This window comes from Lampris incognitus, chromosome 10, assembly GCF_029633865.1.
Source record: "Lampris incognitus isolate fLamInc1 chromosome 10, fLamInc1.hap2, whole genome shotgun sequence".
In the NCBI taxonomy this organism is placed as follows: Eukaryota; Metazoa; Chordata; class Actinopteri; order Lampriformes; family Lampridae; genus Lampris; species Lampris incognitus.
This window is the reverse complement of record NC_079220.1, coordinates 13,720,774-13,738,673: the sequence shown is the minus strand read 5'-3', so window position 1 is coordinate 13,738,673 and position 17,900 is coordinate 13,720,774. Positions and strand designations below refer to the sequence as shown.

The 17,900-nt window shown below is 44.1% G+C and overlaps 2 protein-coding genes across 2 annotated transcripts in view; both read left to right on the top strand.

The window, feature by feature from the left end:
* top3a (DNA topoisomerase III alpha) overlaps positions 1-17,900 on the top strand; it is a 35,732-nt gene that overhangs the window by 6,005 nt on the left and 11,827 nt on the right. The window contains exons 4-11 of the mRNA XM_056287950.1: positions 703-873; positions 1,005-1,105; positions 6,610-6,684; positions 6,868-6,950; positions 7,379-7,589; positions 7,880-8,065; positions 9,526-9,655; positions 10,637-10,750. Coding sequence (XP_056143925.1) covers positions 703-873; positions 1,005-1,105; positions 6,610-6,684; positions 6,868-6,950; positions 7,379-7,589; positions 7,880-8,065; positions 9,526-9,655; positions 10,637-10,750 — 1,071 coding nt within the window. The remainder of the gene's footprint in view (positions 1-702; positions 874-1,004; positions 1,106-6,609; positions 6,685-6,867; positions 6,951-7,378; positions 7,590-7,879; positions 8,066-9,525; positions 9,656-10,636; positions 10,751-17,900) is intronic.
* LOC130119448 (uncharacterized) lies at positions 16,070-17,686 on the top strand. The gene is made up of 2 exons (XM_056287949.1): positions 16,070-16,783; positions 16,951-17,686. The coding sequence occupies exons 1-2, from the start codon at positions 16,084-16,086 to the stop codon at positions 17,379-17,381; spliced, it is 1,131 nt and encodes a 376-aa protein (XP_056143924.1). The 5' UTR covers positions 16,070-16,083; the 3' UTR covers positions 17,382-17,686.

Below are 17,900 nucleotides of genomic sequence, written 5' to 3'. Positions count from 1 at the left end.
CATATAAATGGTTATTCTATGCCTCCTAGATTTGCTCAGTTTCCAGTTGAGTTGGGTACTAAACTCTAAATGCTTAACTCAACTTGTTGCTCCAGTTTCCCCTGTTGCTTGTCGTTAGCAGACTTCTGTTGCAGCTGCTCATGCTAAATAAACTTGTTTACTCTTGGTTAGCGGTGGCTAACAAGGGATCTTAGGCAGGCTCTCGCATCGCTACTGTAAGAGAAGAGTTCGGTGTTGGTGTCTGAACTCCACGCACGGAGAGAGAGCTTCAGGGAGCAGGAGCAGTAAGAGAAAAGGCCAGACTGCAGACTGAAGTGGACTAAGACCAAGAGTTTAAATTTTTGCCGCCATTTATCGTTGAAGTTTCGTCACCAAACACAGCACTGCTGTCCAATACAATGATTACTCTTGTATCCAATCATGCTGCAGTAGGTGGGAGGATGGGCTAAAATGTGCCATTCATCCGTGCTTTCACAGCCAAGGTGGTGAGAACATGCAGAGTATCTTTCTCGCTCTCTGTAATGGCAACAGAGGTGAGCGGGGAGTTATGGGTATTGCAGTCTATGGGCAGGGCAGCCCCTACATGGGTATGATGTAGCAATCTTCCCAAGCACTAGCACAGCATTTTTTGGAGTCCTAGGATAGGATTTTTCTAAAAGGCCTCATCTTCACTGTCCTTTCTTCTGTGTTTGTCCTCTCCAGGGGCATCCTTTACTCGATTTCAGACGCTCCGCCTTCAAAAAATCTTCCCAGACTCCCTGGCCAATCAGCTTATTTCATATGGCAGCTGTCAGTTCCCCACTCTGGGCTTTGTGGTCGAACGGTTTAAAGCAATACAAGCGTTCATACCTGAGACCTTCTACAAGATCAAAGGTACATATATTCTGGTACACAAATAGACGTCATGCACACAAATATTCTGACTTTAGAGAAATATTCAGTTCTTGTTTTCCTCTTCTCTCGCTCCTTATGGACGTCTCTGTCTCTTTCTCTCTCTCTCTCAGTGCTCCATGAAGTTGAGGAGGATGCTGTAGAGTTCAGCTGGAAAAGAAACCGTCTTTATAACCACACAGCCTGCTTGGTTCTCTACCAGATCTGCATGGAGGTGTGTTTGTTTGTTTGTCTGTCTGTGTTTGTTTTGAGCACATTAAGATTTGTGCAAATATGGATCTCCACTATCCATTGTATGTAAGGTATTTTTTCTTTTGTTACACATTGAGTGAACAAAACATAAGAGATGCCTGCTCTGGAGGTGCCCCGGTGGCTCAGCTGGTAGAGCGCGTACCACATAAGGCTGAGTCCTTACTGCAGTGGCCTGTGTTCAAATCAGGCCTGGGCCCTTTGCTGCATGTCATCCCCTCTCTCTTCCCTGCCTTTCTTCTCTCTCTACTATCGCTGTCAAATAAAGGTGGAAAATGCCACACAAAAACTTTATATTGCAATATTATCCGTATACCGCCGTCTAACCCCCCTTTGCTCCAAAGATGGCCACACACTGCTAACAGACAACAAGTCAATCAAAGAGAGGTGGAAAGAGCACTACTAGGACCTTTTAAACTGGGACTAGCCCTGAGATGGATGCCCTTCAACAACCCAGAGAGGAGGACATGGCAGCACCACCTAGTCTCAGAGAAGTCCAAGATGCAACCAGGAAGATGAAAATCAACAAGGCTGCTGGTCCTGATGGAATACCAGCAGAAGTACTGAGGGCAGGTGGACCTACATTGCTCAGACATATCCATGCCTCCTTAAAACATGGGAAAAAGAGGAAATCACTGTGCAACTTAGGTGCACACTCATTGTCTCCATCGTTAAGAAAGGGGACAAAGCTGAGTTTGGAAACTAGCATGGCATTTCCTTGCTTTCCACCACAAGGAAAGCCCTGGCTGGGGTCTTAGCCAACAGACTCCTCCCAATATCAAAGGAAATTCTGCCAGAATCTTAGAGCAGTTTTCCTTCTAACAGAGGCACCATGGACATAATTTTTACTGATCGCCAAGTCCAAGAAAAAGCCCAGGAACAGAATCAATCATTGTACATGGCCTTCATAGACTTTTTTTTCCCTGATTTTTCCCGTTTTCTCCCAATTTAGTGGCCAGTCGATCCCTATTCTTAGTTCAAACACCCACCTTCATACTGTATGCGTTCGCCAACTAGATCTCTCCAGCCGGCAGTCTTGAAGGAGACGCCTCGTCACTTTTGTGACAAGGCGAAGCCAGACCGAACCACTGCTTTTCCCGACACACCTAGAGACGCATTCATGTGACGAACACAAGCCGACTCTGCCCCCCTCCTGAAGACAGCGTTGCCAATTATTGCTGCTTCATCGAATCCGGCCATAGTTGGATCTGACGAGACCGGGGCGCGAACCCTGGTCTCCAGTGGGCAACTGCATCGACACAAAGCCGATGCTTAGACCGTTACACCACCACGGACCCTGGCCTTCATAGACTTAACCAAAGCTTTTGATTTCGTAAACCGCCAGGCCCTCTGACTAGTTCTGTCAAAAATAGGCTGCCCTGCCAAATATATCAGAGTACTATGACTACTACATGATAATATGTCAACTAAAGTACTCAGCAGTTACGGAGACGAGACGGAGTCCTTCAAGGTCTACACAGGAGTTAAACAAGGCTGTATTATTGCCCCAACCCCGTTCTCTGTCTTCATTGCCACCATCCTCCACCTCATGGGTCCTATTCTGCCTCAAAATCATGTACAGGACTGATGGGAATCTTCTGAATATTAACAGATTCAGGGCTAAAGGTAAAACCACCACCACATCCATCATAGCGCTGCAGTATGCCGATGACAGCGCCTTAGTGTCCCTCATAGAAGAGGAACTACAGAGCATACTGGATGCCTTTGCAAAGGCATACAAGCAGCTCGGCCTGGCCATTAACATAAAAAAGACCCATTTCCTCTACCAACCCCCACCCAACAGAAATATGCCTGCTCTGCCCCCATCCATCTCTGTAGACAACACCAGACTCGAAAACGTGGAACAGTTCCCATACCTTGGCAGCCTTCTCTCCTCCAAAGCCAATATTGACATTGAAATACACCATCCTCTCAGTTGTGCCAGCTGGGCCTTCTCAAGATTGAGTCAAAGGGTTTTTGAAAACTGTGACCTTCAAGGCCAGAACAAAAATTCTGGTGTACAAAGCGGTAGTGCTGCCCAACCTACTGTATGGGTCAGAAACCTGGACCGCATATAGCAGGCACCTGGAGGCACTCGAGGCATACCAACAGCGATGCCTCAGGAAGATCCTTAAGATCAGCTGGGAGGCACACCAACTTCAGCGTCCTCGGGGAAGCCAACATGCCTACTATAACTGCCACCATTGCACAACATCAGCTGAAATGGACTGGCCATGCCCTCTGCATGTCTGACTCTCGCCTCCCAAAACAAGTCCTTTACTCCCAGCTTGTGACAGGACGCCCTGCCCCAGGAGGACAAAAGAAGCGATATAAAGATAACATCAAGGCCCATATCAGAAGGTTTGGTATCAACCTTAACACCTGGGAACAAGCAACAAGAAACAGGGAGGCCTGGAGACTGGCTGTCCATGAGGGTGCTGGGCGCTACAACCATGACCTCCACTGTGCTGCTGAAAACAAGCGCAGACTCAGAAAGGAGTGAATTACCAGAGGCCCAAACCACATCCTCAACTACTTCTTCAAACCCTTGCCTACATTGCCCCAAAATATGCGGCTCCAGGATTGGCCTCTACGCCCACCTAAGGACCGAGAATGAGGACAGTCATACTTGACCCCGAGTGACCACCGATGATGATGATGATGATTGTGTGTGTGTGTGTGTGTGTGTGTGTGTGTGTGTGTGTGTGTGTGTGTGTGTGTGTGTGTGTGTGTGTGTGTGTGTGTCTCCGGCTAATCTCGCAAACTACTTGACCTATCAGCCTAAATATTTTTGTGCAGTAATGACTCTATTATGAAGAACCTGTTGTGGTTGTAGTGATTCAAAACCTTCCAAAAATGTTTGTTCTTGCCATCGCTGCTCCCTCTCTTCATACAACTCTCTAGCTCGCTCAACCAACGCTGCTCTCTGTCGCTGCCTGATGACTCACATATGCGGTTGACTCAGGAATGGGCAGCGACATGATCAGAAGTTATTTAAAAAAAATGTGAAAGTTACAAAGGAACATGCATGCATATCATGAAAATAAAGACAAAGTTAGGTTAAACCAAAGTGGTCACACAGCAAACCTTTTGTTTTTTGGAAAGTGCAAGTTCATCTTGGTCGCATTCATGCAAGGGTCCGCCTAGGAGGCTGCACATCCACAGACTGACAGGTAAAATGTTTTTATTAGGTCGATTTTTTTTTTTTAGCTTGAGCGCTGCATATCAAAAACTTTTTTTCAGGACGTCTGGGTAGCGTACCAGTCTATTCCGTTGCCTACCGACACGGGGATCCCTGTTTGAATCCCTGTGTTACCTCCAGCATGGTCGGGTGTCCCTACAGACAGAATTGGCAGTGGCTGTGGGTGGGAAGCCAGATGTGCGTATGTGTCCTGGTCGCTGGCACTTGCTGCACTAGTGCCTCCTCTGGTCGGTTGGGGCACTTGTTTGGGGGGGAGGGGGAGCTGGGGGGAATAGCGTGATCCTCCCACACGCTACATCCCCCTGGCGAAACTCCTCACTGTCAGGTGAAAAGAAGCGGCTGTCGACTCCACGTGTATCGGAGGAGGCATGTCGTAGTCTGCAGCCCTCCCCGGATCGACGGGGTGGAGCAGCGACTGGGACAGCTCAGAAGAGTGGGGTGATTGGCCGGTTACAATTGGGGGGAAGAAACCCCCCCCCCAAAAAATATATTTTTTTCCCCCATATTTCTCATTCAAGTCGACTTTAGCACTGTGTAAAAGTCTTATAATGGCAGGGAAAACGCTGGTTTTTCAGTGTTCAAGGACCTCTCATGGTTGCGGTGATTCAAAAGCTTTGAAAAACCTGTTCTGTACCATAATTGTGTGCTAACTCCTTGGCATGTTTTTTTGCCTAAGTCCGAGCACCAGTGAAGGGGAGCTATGCAGCCAGTGCCTCCGTTTTTTCCCGGTATGCTAAAAAAGGGGTGGTTTGTTGCCAAGTCCGAGCATCTGAGAAGGGGAGATATGCCTGGCAGGGATCTGCACTCTACTGAGTACACTCTTCTAATTTCAGCAGTATTCCCCCATTCCACACAACAACAACAACAACAACTTAGTTTTGTATAGCGCCTTTCAAGGAACCCAAGGATGCTTTACACTAGATAAGGAAAAAAACAAAGATCCAAAGACTACAGACCATAGGCCTTAGTAAAAATTTAAAAAAAAGAAGACGTAGGTTTTCAGTAGTCTTTTAAAGTTGTCCACAGAAGCAGCATTGCAGATCTCTGCTGAAATAGAGTTCCAGAGTGTGGGGGCTGCCACACTCTATCCCCAAAAGTCCACAGGCTGGTGTGGGGGATGGAAAGCAGGCCTGTGTCTGTGGACCGCAGGTTCCGGGATGGAATATAGGGGTTGAGGAGGTCTGATTGGTACTGGGGGGTATGGGCATGGAAGGATTTATAGGTGAGGAGGAGGATTTCATAAGAAATGTGGGATTTGACCGGGAGCCATTGAAGGTGGACAAGGGTGGGAGTGATGTGTTGCCAGGGCTTGGTGCAGGTGAGCACCCTGGCCCCTGAATTCTGCACATACTCAAGCCTCTCTAGGGCTTTGCTAGGTATCCCAGACAGGACTCCATTGCAATAACCCAGACGGGAGGTGATGAAGGCATGGATGAGGGTCTCTACCACGGAGTCTGAGGGTAATGGCCGGAGTCTGGAGATGTTTTTGAGGTGAAAGAAAGCAAATTTGGTGACAGATTTTGATGTGTGACTGGAATTAGAGCGTGGAGTCCATAATGACACCAAGGTTGCAGACTTCTGGGGATGGGCAGATGGAACAGCCATCCATGTCAAAGGAGAAGATCTCCAAACTTCTGGAGCAGTACCTTGGAAGCCACAACCATGAGCTCAGTCTTATTGGTATTTAGCTTCAGTAAACACAGCTGAAAATGTTCAGGGGACAGGTCTATAACATGACAATGAAGTAGATTTAATGCCTATGCAGTCACCACCTCTTAAATTAAATAATTATTTGTGGGACAAGACTGAACAAGCTATTTTTAGTTGAGATTCACTATCAGCTAACCAATAATCTTTAAAGCACTGGAGTCAGCATGGGCCAGTATCTCTGTGGAAAGTTTCTAATACCATGATCGATTAATGCAACCAATGAACTGATGAAACAGGCAAAAACGGGTCAAACACAGCTTGAAGAGGTCATCTCTGATGTTTTGTACACTCTGTGTGTGTGTGTGTGTGTGTGTGTGTGTGTGTGTGTGTGTGTGTGTGTGTGTGTGTGTGTGTGTGTGTGTGTGTGTGTGTGTTTTCATGTCCCAACCCCTGATATAGATGTGTTTATTTCCTTGACTTGCTCTATCTGGTCATTATTTTCCCAAAACATTGCCATAAATATGTTGTCTGTCAACTTGCCTAAATAAGTGTGCATGGAAATATTAGAAGCTTATTCTGAAATATTCACAGAGCACCATCATTTCATGCATTTGCAGGATCCCATAGCAACAGTCACCTCAGTAACCAGTAAACCGAAGAGTAAATGGAGACCACTACCTTTGGACACTGTGGTAAAGATGAAGTGATAAATACACAATCACCAAAACTCCTACGTTCTATCTTAACATGCATAATCCTGTACTAGGAAGAAAGGAAAGGTAGTTGTTTTTCAGCATAATGGGAAACCCAGTATTTTGGCAACCCAACTACTTTGCCATAGTCCAACAATTGCTCTTTCTCTATCTGACGAACAGGAGCTGGAGAAACTTGCATCACAGAAGCTAAAAATCAATGCCAAGGAGACCATGAAAATTGCAGAAAAACTCTACACCCAAGGGTGAGTGTGTGAAGTTCTTGCAAAGGAGGGGTAGACATCCGCTCTACTATCAGTTGTCCTTTACATGATGGTTGGACACTGATTTATAAGCACCGTCTTGTTTCAACCATATGTTGAGTGTGCTTATTAGTTTATAGTTCTAATATTTTCCCCTCATCATTGTCTTTATCTCTATCCACATGCTGGCTTGAAGCCACCCTAGTAGTGGCTTTGCAATATGTGTAAAAGGGTCAGATTGGCATCTTTGTGACCTGCTTATAGACTACTTCAGTGCAGCACCTATTTCTTTGTGTGAAAGGATACCATCTGGCCATATGGTGGCTTTCAGGAATTGTGTAAATGTGTTAAGACTAGAAATTCCACATCCAAAGACTTTTTTTGTTTTCTTTGTAAAGAGGGATTGGGTGTTTGTATTTCTTGCACCTCAGGTTCATCAGTTATCCCCGCACAGAGACTAACATATTCCCCAAAGACCTGCCACTGGGCCCTCTGGTCGAGCAGCAGACCCAAAGCCCTGTATGGGGGACATTTGCACTGCGGGTCTTGGACCAGCCTGGGGGGCCCAATCCACGACAGGGCAAGAAGTCTGATCATGCCCATCCCCCCATACATCCTACTAAATATGCCAACAGCCTGCAGGTACACAGACAAATGCACACATAAAAAACATATTGTATAAATACATACATGTAAACTAAAATGTGTGCTCAAAGGCACATAGTTATACATGACTATAAACAGAATCCCTCATGTTCAACTGCTTTATTTGCATATACACTCAATCAGATACCTATGCACACACATCTTAAACTGTAGCTACATATACCACAACATCAAACATGTGCTCTGATTTTGTATGTATTCTCTCTACACTAAGTATACGAAGTGCATACATGGACTCACTTTTTTTTCCCATCATATGTCTGTAGGGCAATGAAGGCCGTATCTATGAGTTCATCGTTCGCCACTTCCTGGCCTGTTTGTCCCAGGATGCCATGGGCCACGAGACAACTGTAAACATTGATATCGCCCAAGAGAAATTCTCTGCCTCAGGGCTCATGATCATTGCAAGAAACTACCTGGATGTTTACCCCTATGACAAATGGAGCACAAAGGTGTGTGTGTGTGTGTGTGTGTGTGTGTGTGTGTGTGTGTGTGTGTGTGTGTGTGTGTGTGTGTGTGTGTGTGTGTGTGTGTGTGTGTGTGTGTGTGTGTGTGTGTTTTAAAAGGAAAAATGGACTATGAATACAGATTAAACAATGCACAAAATGGGCATCCGGATAGCGTGACGGTCTATTCCATTGCCTATCAACACAGGGATCGCCAGTTCGAATCCCCGTGTTACCTTTGGCTTGGTCGGGCGTCCCTACAGACAATATTGGCCGTGTCTGCGGGTGGGAAGCTGGATGTGGGTATGTGTCCTGGTTGTTGCACTAGTGCCACCTGTGGTCGGTCGGGCTGCCTGTTCAGGGGGAGGGGGATCTGGGGGGAATAGCGTGATCTTCCCACATGCTACGTCCCCCTGGCGAAACTCCTCACAGTCAGGTGAAAAGAAGCAGCTGGCGACTCCACATGTATCGGAGGAGGCATGTGGTAGTCTGCAGCCCTCCCCGGATCGGCAGAGGGGGTGGAGCAGCAACTCGGACGGCTCGAAAGAGTGGGGTAATTGGCCAGATACAATTGTGGAGAAAAAGGGGGGGGAAATCCAAAAAAGAAAAAATGCATAAAGTCCGCACCCTTCTATGTCTAACAAAAATAGACTCCTAAAGTGAATGGAGTGGGCGGTCCATGCCCTTACTTTTTTACATCTTTATTAAGATATTTTGAAGGACTGTAAATATAAATAATATATGCTATTTCACAATGGATGAAAATGGTAAGGGCACAGTCTCTTGCTTCCTTCAGCATTATATGCTTCCTGACAAAGGGTCTTGAGCCTTGGTCTTCCTTTTTTAAACTTCCAAACCTGAAAATGCACATGCAAACAGATGTACTTTTTGATACTTTATGTTGCTGGTGTAATTAAGACAATAGCCAAGCCACAAATATCCAAATCACAAACTCTCCTGTAGTTGAATGATATGGCACATAGTGTTTTACATCTTTACCATAACAGCCAAATGCTTGTAAGGCAGATAATGGCAAGTTTGAAGAAGCAAAATTGTTGTGACTGACAAGCTGTTCTCTTTCTAATTCTGTTTGGTATCTCAATGGGAGAGTGCTTTCAGGCGATCCAACCACAAAAGCTCCAGTGTCACCTTGTCTGTCTGGGGCACGTAGATGGCGCTCCCCTGTCACTGCTGTGACTGGTCTGTCATTGGCAGACAAGAAAAAAAAAAAGATATGAATTGAGTTGGATGCACCTTTATTTTTTGGGCCCAACTGTTAAACAACATAGTGTTTTGATAAAACTGAATAAAATGTTTCCTCAGCTAGTGCAGTCTGCAAGTGTGCCTTGTTGCTTCTTGCCGCAGCGTTTGCCCAGCAGCTTAATGGTATTTTGGTTCTGACCAATCTTGTACCAAATTGGCACCAGTCCCCAATACCCAACCCTACTCTTTTCTGTGTTTACCAGCTGATTCCAGTGTATGAGCAAGGCTCACAGTTCCAGCCCTTAGCAATAGAGATGGTAGATGGAGAGACCAGCCCACCCCAGCTACTCACAGAGGCCGACCTTATCTCACTGATGGAGAAACATGGCATAGGTATGGTACAGCTGTTAAGAATGTGAAAAAGGGCAACGGGTTCATTAAGACAAAACACTGAGAAAAAAATGGCTATCTAAGGAAGAGTACTCATCCATTATCCAAGCTGCTTATCCTGCTCTCAGGGTTGCGGGGATGCTGGAGCCTATCTCGGCAGTCATTGGGTGGCAGGCGGGGAGACACCTTGTACCATAAATCTGTTTCCTGAATAAAAAGCTTCTTTAAGAATAGGTACAGTACACAGACACCACACAGTCAGTGTCTCACTAATACAGATTTGGTCCATGTATATGGATATCTCATTACCCTGGATTTAGTGTCTGTTCACTGGCTCCTCTGAATTTTGTAATTCATTTTCAAATTCTTTTAATTGCAGATTATGCATTGCATGGCCAGACTCCTGAGTATGTTTCAAAACTTTGCTGCAAGTATAACTAAATGAGGACCAAGGGGTCTTGAAATAGAGAGCTTTTTGTTCTTCCTCAGTTATGGCTAAGGTTGAAAGAGGATTGAGCTTTTACTACAGTTGCCTCTAGATTTTAGATTAGCTTTCCTCTTGTCATCAATCTGAATCAGTGGCCATTTTTAAAAAGCAAATGAAGACCCATCTGTATTCACATACATACAGTACTACTGGTTGTGATGCTAGTTTTGTGTGTGTAAACCGCTCGACTTCGTTTTTAGTCCCTAGAGTCCCTATCTCAATTTTAAATACATATGTCACCGAATATCTTTTATAATTTGTCTCATTTGGCTTTTTCATGTGTTTTCTGTTTTAATATTCCGTTTTTTTAGTATACAGTGTTTTAGCATTATACTGTACAGCACTTTAACACCATACTTTACAAAGGATCTGCATAAATATTATTCTTAAAGTTTTAGTGCCATGTATTGAATCAGTTGATATGCAGCAAAATTACATCTTTAATAAAATAATGGAAGTTTTTATTTAGTGTAGTTTTTTGTTTGTTTGTATTGTAGGCACAGATGCAACCCATGCTGAGCACATTGAGACCATAAAGAGCCGCAATTACGTGGGCTTGACTGCTGACCAGAGATTCCTTCCTGGAGAACTGGGCATGGGACTCGTGGAGGGTAGGTGCACACACACCAAGGAGCTGTAATAAATACAAGAAGTTTTTTTTCCCCTCCTTTCCTGTTTTTCTTTCATTGTTTCTTTTAGCGTGCCATACAAATGATAGGCTATTGATTTAGTGCCCACTAGAGACATTACTAGGAACTTTTTGTAACATGTGCAATTTGTTCTCTATGTCGAGCAACCATGCTACCTCAAGTAATCCACACTGTTTGTTATTATATATTTTTAGATTTTTTTTATTATAGCTTTTCCTTGTTATAATTTAACACTAGATTATTTTAAACTGTCGATTTTACTACTTTGTTGTTTCCTACTTTCTCTTTTGGGCATCAAACTCAGGGAGTTGCAGACAAAATTTTGTTGTACTTGTGCAATGATAAAAACTATTGAATTGAACCCTAGCCCTAACCCAATTATAAAAGGGTGTGCACACTTATGCAACCAGGTTATTTAAGTTTTGTATTTTTCTTTTTCTCCCTAAAATGTTACAAGTTGCAATTTCACTTTAAGGTGGAAAAAGTTCTGACATGATTTATCTTGGTTTCCTTTTTTACATCACAAAAACCTGCCATTTTAACAGGGGTGTGTAGACTTTCTATATCTACTGTAAATATATTTTTAAACACTGGATAACTGAAGAACAATAGTTATGAAACAGCCTTTTTAGGTGAATCACACATACTAAAATTGTCCCTAGGTGTGAATGTGTGTGTGAGTGTGTGTGTTTGTTGGCCCTGTGATGGTCTGGCGGTCTGTCCAGGGTGTCTCCTCGCCTGCCGCTCAATGACTGCTGGGATAGGCTCCAGCATCCCCGCGACCCTGAGAGCAGGATAAGCGGTTTGGATAATGGAATGAAATTGAACTGGGTTGAAGCTATTGGGCTGATGCGTTGCTGCCCTGAAGTACTGTTTGAATGCCCTAGAGGAAACGGTATTGAATCTGTCCTACAGGGCTTTTTTGAGCCAAAAATAGAATATGGGTAAAAGAAATCATGAGAGTGGGAGCCATCATGAGAAGATGTCTTTTTCATTGCCAGCATCGATGCTTAATTTATGCTTCAGTACTCAGATTATAAATGCTATTTGAACATGTCAACATTTTTACAGTTATGTGGCAGTAACGCAATGCATGAACCCTTGGAGTAATATTAAATCTCATGGAACATCATTATTAATCATGTTGCTGAAGAAAAGAATAATACAATATTAATTTTACAAGTATTTCATAGTGTAGATGGAAAGTGAATTTAATTAAGATTCAAGCATAATTACTATTAAACACAAAATCTCCTCACAGAATCATGAAAGAGCTTGTTTGTTCTATGCTAAGATGTAAATAAACTAATTTTCCAGAAGTTATTTATGCCATTTTAGGTGATAGAATCACAAATGGTCCCCAGCACCAATCTAGCCATTACAAACTGATTTTAAGATCAATTAAGCATTTTGATTTTGACTAGTGGTCATTAAGAAAAAAAAATAGTACTTACCCTGGATGTAACTCCAGTTCTGTGTCTTTATGCTTACTCAATAATCCAGGTAAGAAAATCGCAGAAAGTTGAATCAGTTCATCTGACACAATGTTTATTGAGAAATGTTTCATCCTCTGTGAATAGTACACATTGTCATTTTTAACTCTAGTTATTGGTCATGGCATTTTGCATATGAAACCAGTTGTTTTCGGTTGTTGTACAACTGTATTGTTTATAAGGTTGGGGATACCTTCAGTCAGCTGAGACTGAAGAGGTCACTTAGATGAGTGATGAAATGTTTCTCTCAATAAACATTGTGTCCAGATGAACTGATTCAACTTTCTGTGATCCAGTTCTGTGACTACATGTGTGGCCTTCTAACGGGCTTTGCTATTGGTTTACACCTTTGAGGCTCTGCCTCAGCACCTGAGACAAATCTTTTCCCTCACCACCCAATCAGGTGGCAGGAGCCACATAGCTCCCATCCACCTATAAAACCCCAGCATCTCTCGTCTCCCTTTGAACTCAGCAACAAAGACTGGGGCCAGCTGGGCTAGAGGTTAGAGGGCTAAGCACATACTCAGAACCAGAGTTACATCCAGGGTAACTGCCATTTCTATGTCGTACATGCACTGCCCTCTAACAGGCTTCGCTATTGGTTTACACCTAAGGTAAAGGCCGTTAAAGATGAATATGCTCCCAGCTCGGCCCAACTGACACTATTCAGACACCAACCAAGACAGCACCCCACACAGCAGTAGTCCAATGGTTGAGTACTGCCACCTCTGAGGTCTCATACCATACTGCACCACAACAACAGTCCCAACAGTTGAGCATTGCCTCACCTGAGTGTCTTGTACTGTACTGCAACAACCCGCCGAGGGATGGACACAGCCAACTTGTCAGTCGACTGAGAACAAGGTCCCCTCTAGACCCTGCAGCGAGTACCGCATGGAGTCATATCCTTCAGATGTGACTGCACAAAGGTCAAAGTGGAGGACCAGGAAGCTGCCAAGCCGATATCTTCCACTGGCATGCCCCTGAAAAGTGCCATAGAGCAGTGTTTCCCAACTCAGTCCTTAAGGACCCCCTAACCTTCAGATTTTCATTGCAACCCTATATATGTAGCCTTGCTTGTACTTACTCAACCAATCATCTCATAGCACTAAATTATGCAAGGTGTGCAAAATCTGACATTCATTACTGATTGGGTGAATAACTACAAACAGGTACCTATTCAGGGTTGCAAAGAAAATCTGCAGGATAGGGGGTCCTTGAGGACTGGGTTGGGAAACACTGCCATAGAGGAAGCAAATGTCCCTCGTAGAGTGCGCCCTGAGGCCAGTGTTGTAGTACTCGAGTCCAGGACTCGGACTCGAGTCCGACTCGAGTCCTGATTTTCATGACTCGTGACTCGACTTGGACTTGAGCACTGATGACTCGGACTTGGACTCGGACTCGCGAATTTACTGCATTCGGACTCGGAAGTTGGAGACCCGGACTCTGACTTTTTAATTGATAAAGGCTGTTTTTGTTAGATTTTTTTTAATAATAGGCCCTATTAAAATATATTGATAGCTATATTAGTACTGTAACATTATTCAATTCCGTGTAAGGACAGGCACGTGTGTTCCACCTACATGCGGATTCACGTGGCGTGCATACCGTCATGTTCAGTAGCGCGAAGATGCCGAAAGAGACGCCCCGAATTGTGCGCTTTGCTTACACAGATTTTACAACAAATTCCAGCAAGATCACTGCTAGATGTTCGATATGTAAACGAACCATTGAGGAGAAGACCGGGACAACCTCAAACTTCAACAGACATCTGTCAAGGATGCACCCAGAAAAGTAAGTGATATGCAGTCAGTTGATGATATGGTTGGTGATCAGTTACCGTTAGCTAGCTAGCTATCTAGCTACGGTAACAATAGCCTCTGAAGTAACTCAACCACTGGTCCAAGATGTTCGGTTAGGTCGTGTGGCGGGTATATCATATCACTAGAACCAAGTGAGATTGTATAAGTAAGTTAAGTAACGTTACTGTTAGAGTGCTAATGCAACATTGCACAGAAAAGTCACAGTACGGTTCGCTTTCGGTACGAGCGTGCCATCCATCTCACTAATGATGAGTTGGTAAGTAACACGCAGCGTCTTCGTGTTATAGGGAGATTAAAACTGATTTTTCCTATTTATCATTTAGCTAATTACCAAGTAGCATACACTTAACAGAAAAAAACACACCACTCTGAACTACCGCGTTAGCATTAATCTTAACTAGCAATAACAAATCTGCACATGGCAGGTCTCCGCCATGAATATTCTCCACGTGCGGAGAAGGAAGAAGTCTAGCCTATATGCATTCACACATAATGTTGATAAAATGTGCACAACTTTACAATGCAAATAAAAATAATTGTAGGCTATTACTCGCCAAATGGACTAATTGAAGAAAGCTAATGTGGATGCCGCCATTGGTTTTCTTGAGAGCTGGAGACGGTACGAGATTTGACGGATGTGGCACCCCCCCCCCCCGATGTACCGAAAACTACCGAACCGTATCACGATTGGTGACACGGCATAGGCTACTGTAAATATGGGGATATTTTTCTTTGCATATATGCAGCATTGGGTGTGCCAAATTCTAAAAATAGACACGCGCGACGTAGCTTTTGAACAGTACTATGAACTGGCTCTGTCTTCTAACAAAGTCACACCCTCCCTGACCCATACAGAATAAACATACAGACTCACGGAGGATAGAGAGTTAAAGCTCAGCTAGGTAGCATGTAACATACTTAAATCAATAATTAAATGACTGGGTTTTGCTAATTAATCCCTGTCCTGTTTGTCTCATAAATTATGTATCTTTTCTCATACTTTTCATTTATCCAGCTAGCTTACATTAGTTAATCTACTAATATGGTAATGTTAGTTATATAGATAACTAAATATGTAACTTAACTGGATATGGTTCAAACAACTATGTGTATAATGTGTAACATTTGTATTGTTATTGCATATTGTTATAGCTATAACGTTACACATTTTTTGCTGTGAGAAAGATTACTTGAAACAGTTTGGCATCAGCAAGCTAAAGTGTGTATCCTATCTTCCCCTAGGTTTCAAGAATACCGTGCCTCCACTGCTTCAGATGTGATGCCAGCTGCTTCAGGTCAGAAGACTATCACATCATTTTTAAATGATGGACAGCAAAGGATGTACGACCTCAAACATCCACGTCAGAAGGCTATAAGTGATGCCCTTGTAAAAGATCTAATCATTAAGTGCTGCTTGCCACTCTCCATCGTTGACAACGAGGACTTCAAGCACTTCCTGCATGTCCTGGACCCTCAGTACCGGCCCATAGCAAGATCCACAATTTCCTCTGTGACCATTCCAGGAATGGTGGAAGTCAAGAAAGAACAGATAAAGAACCAGCTGGCAGAAGCATCGAGTGTTGCTGTTACCAGAGACATTTGGAGTGATCGAAAGATGCGGTCATTCCTTGGAGTGACAGCACACACAGTGGCAATGGATAAAAAAAAACAGGAACTCAGCCTTCAGTCATATCTTCTTTCCTGCAAAAGAGTGCATGGGAAACACTCAGGAGAGAAGATTGCAATGATGTTTGAATGCTGTGCTGAAGAATACCTGATTAAGGGCAAGATCAACTTTGTCATAACTGACAATGCATCCAACATGAGAAAAGCTTTCCAGGCCAGCTTTCCCCTAGAGGATCCTTGTGATGCTGAAGCTCATGATCCCAGCACATTTGAGGAGGATGATGAAATATGGCAAGACCTGATGCCAGAAGATCAACAGACAGTCAATGACACTTTGGCTGAGAACTGTAAGATGCAGAGACTATCATGCTTCACACATTCACTGCAGTTGGTCATAAAAGATGGTCTGAAAGACACCAGTGGGCTGTCAAGCACCCTAGCAAAGCTATCCCGTGCAGCCAACCTCCTCCACAGTGGCACCTCGTTTAAAGACTGCTTTGAAGCGTGTTTTGGTGATGCAACAATTCCAACAGCGAATGCCACACGATGGAATTCCACTCTGAAGCAGGTGAAGGCTTATGTGCATTTAGACATGCAAAAGCTGTCCAGTGTGTTGGAATCAGAGGGGCACAAAAGCCTTATCTTATCCCCGCGAGAGTATGCTCAGCTTAAAGAACTGATCGAAGTTCTTGATCCGTTCTTAGAGGCAACCAACCTAACTCAGGGTGAGACTACTGTCACCGTCAGTGTGATTGTGCCCTGTGTCCTCACTCTGCGCTGTCACCTGCAGGAAATAAGAGGAAAAGCCAGATACTGTGGGCCTCTGGTGAGAGCTCTGGAGAGCTCCTTGAAAACAAGGTTTGCAGAGGTTTTCAGTGCAGTCAAGATACCAGGATGTGAGCCAGCTGAAGGAAGAGGCCCTACCAAATTTCCTTTCACCAATGCCTACTTCATAGCATCTGTGTTGGACCCAGCATTTGGCTTCCAGTGGCTAGAACATGATGTGCAGCTGGACAGTGACATCAGAGATGTGCTGAAGACTGAGATCAAAGGTGAGAAATGTTTTGATTAATGTTAGTTAAGTGATTAACTATTTGATTGTTGTGATGTTTATATCATTGAAGGTGCTACAATAAAGCACATAGACGTGTCATTTGTCATGAAGGCCTAGTCAATAACATATTTGTAATGAGTCCTCCATGCCCCCCTCTCATTTCAGAGTATATAAAGGCAGAGGGTGACAAGCAAGCGGTATCAACAGCAGATGCAGCGGAAGCAACAGGACCAGGGGAAGGTGAACTTTCAGAGTCTCCTCCTGAGAAGCAGTTGAGAATGTTCTCCCACTATAGGAAGACTCCCTCCTCCACCGAGAAGAAGCCGTCTGGCCAGGCTCAGTTGACTGCATACCTCAACTTGATTGCTGAGCAGGACTCTGACTCAGTCCCGTGCCTCAGGTTTTGGCAGCAAAACAAATCCAAATTCCCTACCCTCTATCAGATTGCCACACAGGTATTCTCTATCCCTGCCTCCAGTGCGCCCATTGAAAGGGTATTTAGTCATGGAGGCATTTTGATGAGGCCTCACCGTGCAAGGTTGAGTAGTTCCATGCTGTCAGATCTTATGTTTTTGAAATGCAACGTGTATGCTTAAAACTAGTGCCACCAGCCTTTTGTTCCTAACTATTCCTGAGAGACAATGTCTTTTGACTAGTTTTTATGAATGTATTGTATGCTGTGGAACTTACTTCTGTATACTGTTTCCACCATTTGCTAATATCATGCTATTTACAGCTATCAATGTGTTTTGAAGCACATCCAATGTTCAAAATGTCAAAGAAATTCAGACTGTTCTAAAAATGTGTGTGTGCGCGCATGCTTGCGCGTGCATGTGTGCGAGTGTGTGGGTGTGCATTTGTTTGGCTATCGTGTCACAAAGTAAATAAACTCCCTTTGTAATGGTGACAGATGTGTCATTTTTGTTTAATGTAGACCTTTTTTATTTGTATGTCAGATCTTTGACTGTGCCCGAGTGGATCACTGCAGCCATCTTGGAACTCGACTCAGACTCAACCTTGATGACTCGGACTCGGACTAGGGTAATAGGGACTCGACTCGGACTCAGGTAATGGGGACTCGACTCGGACTCGACTCGACTTTTCTTCGGTGACTC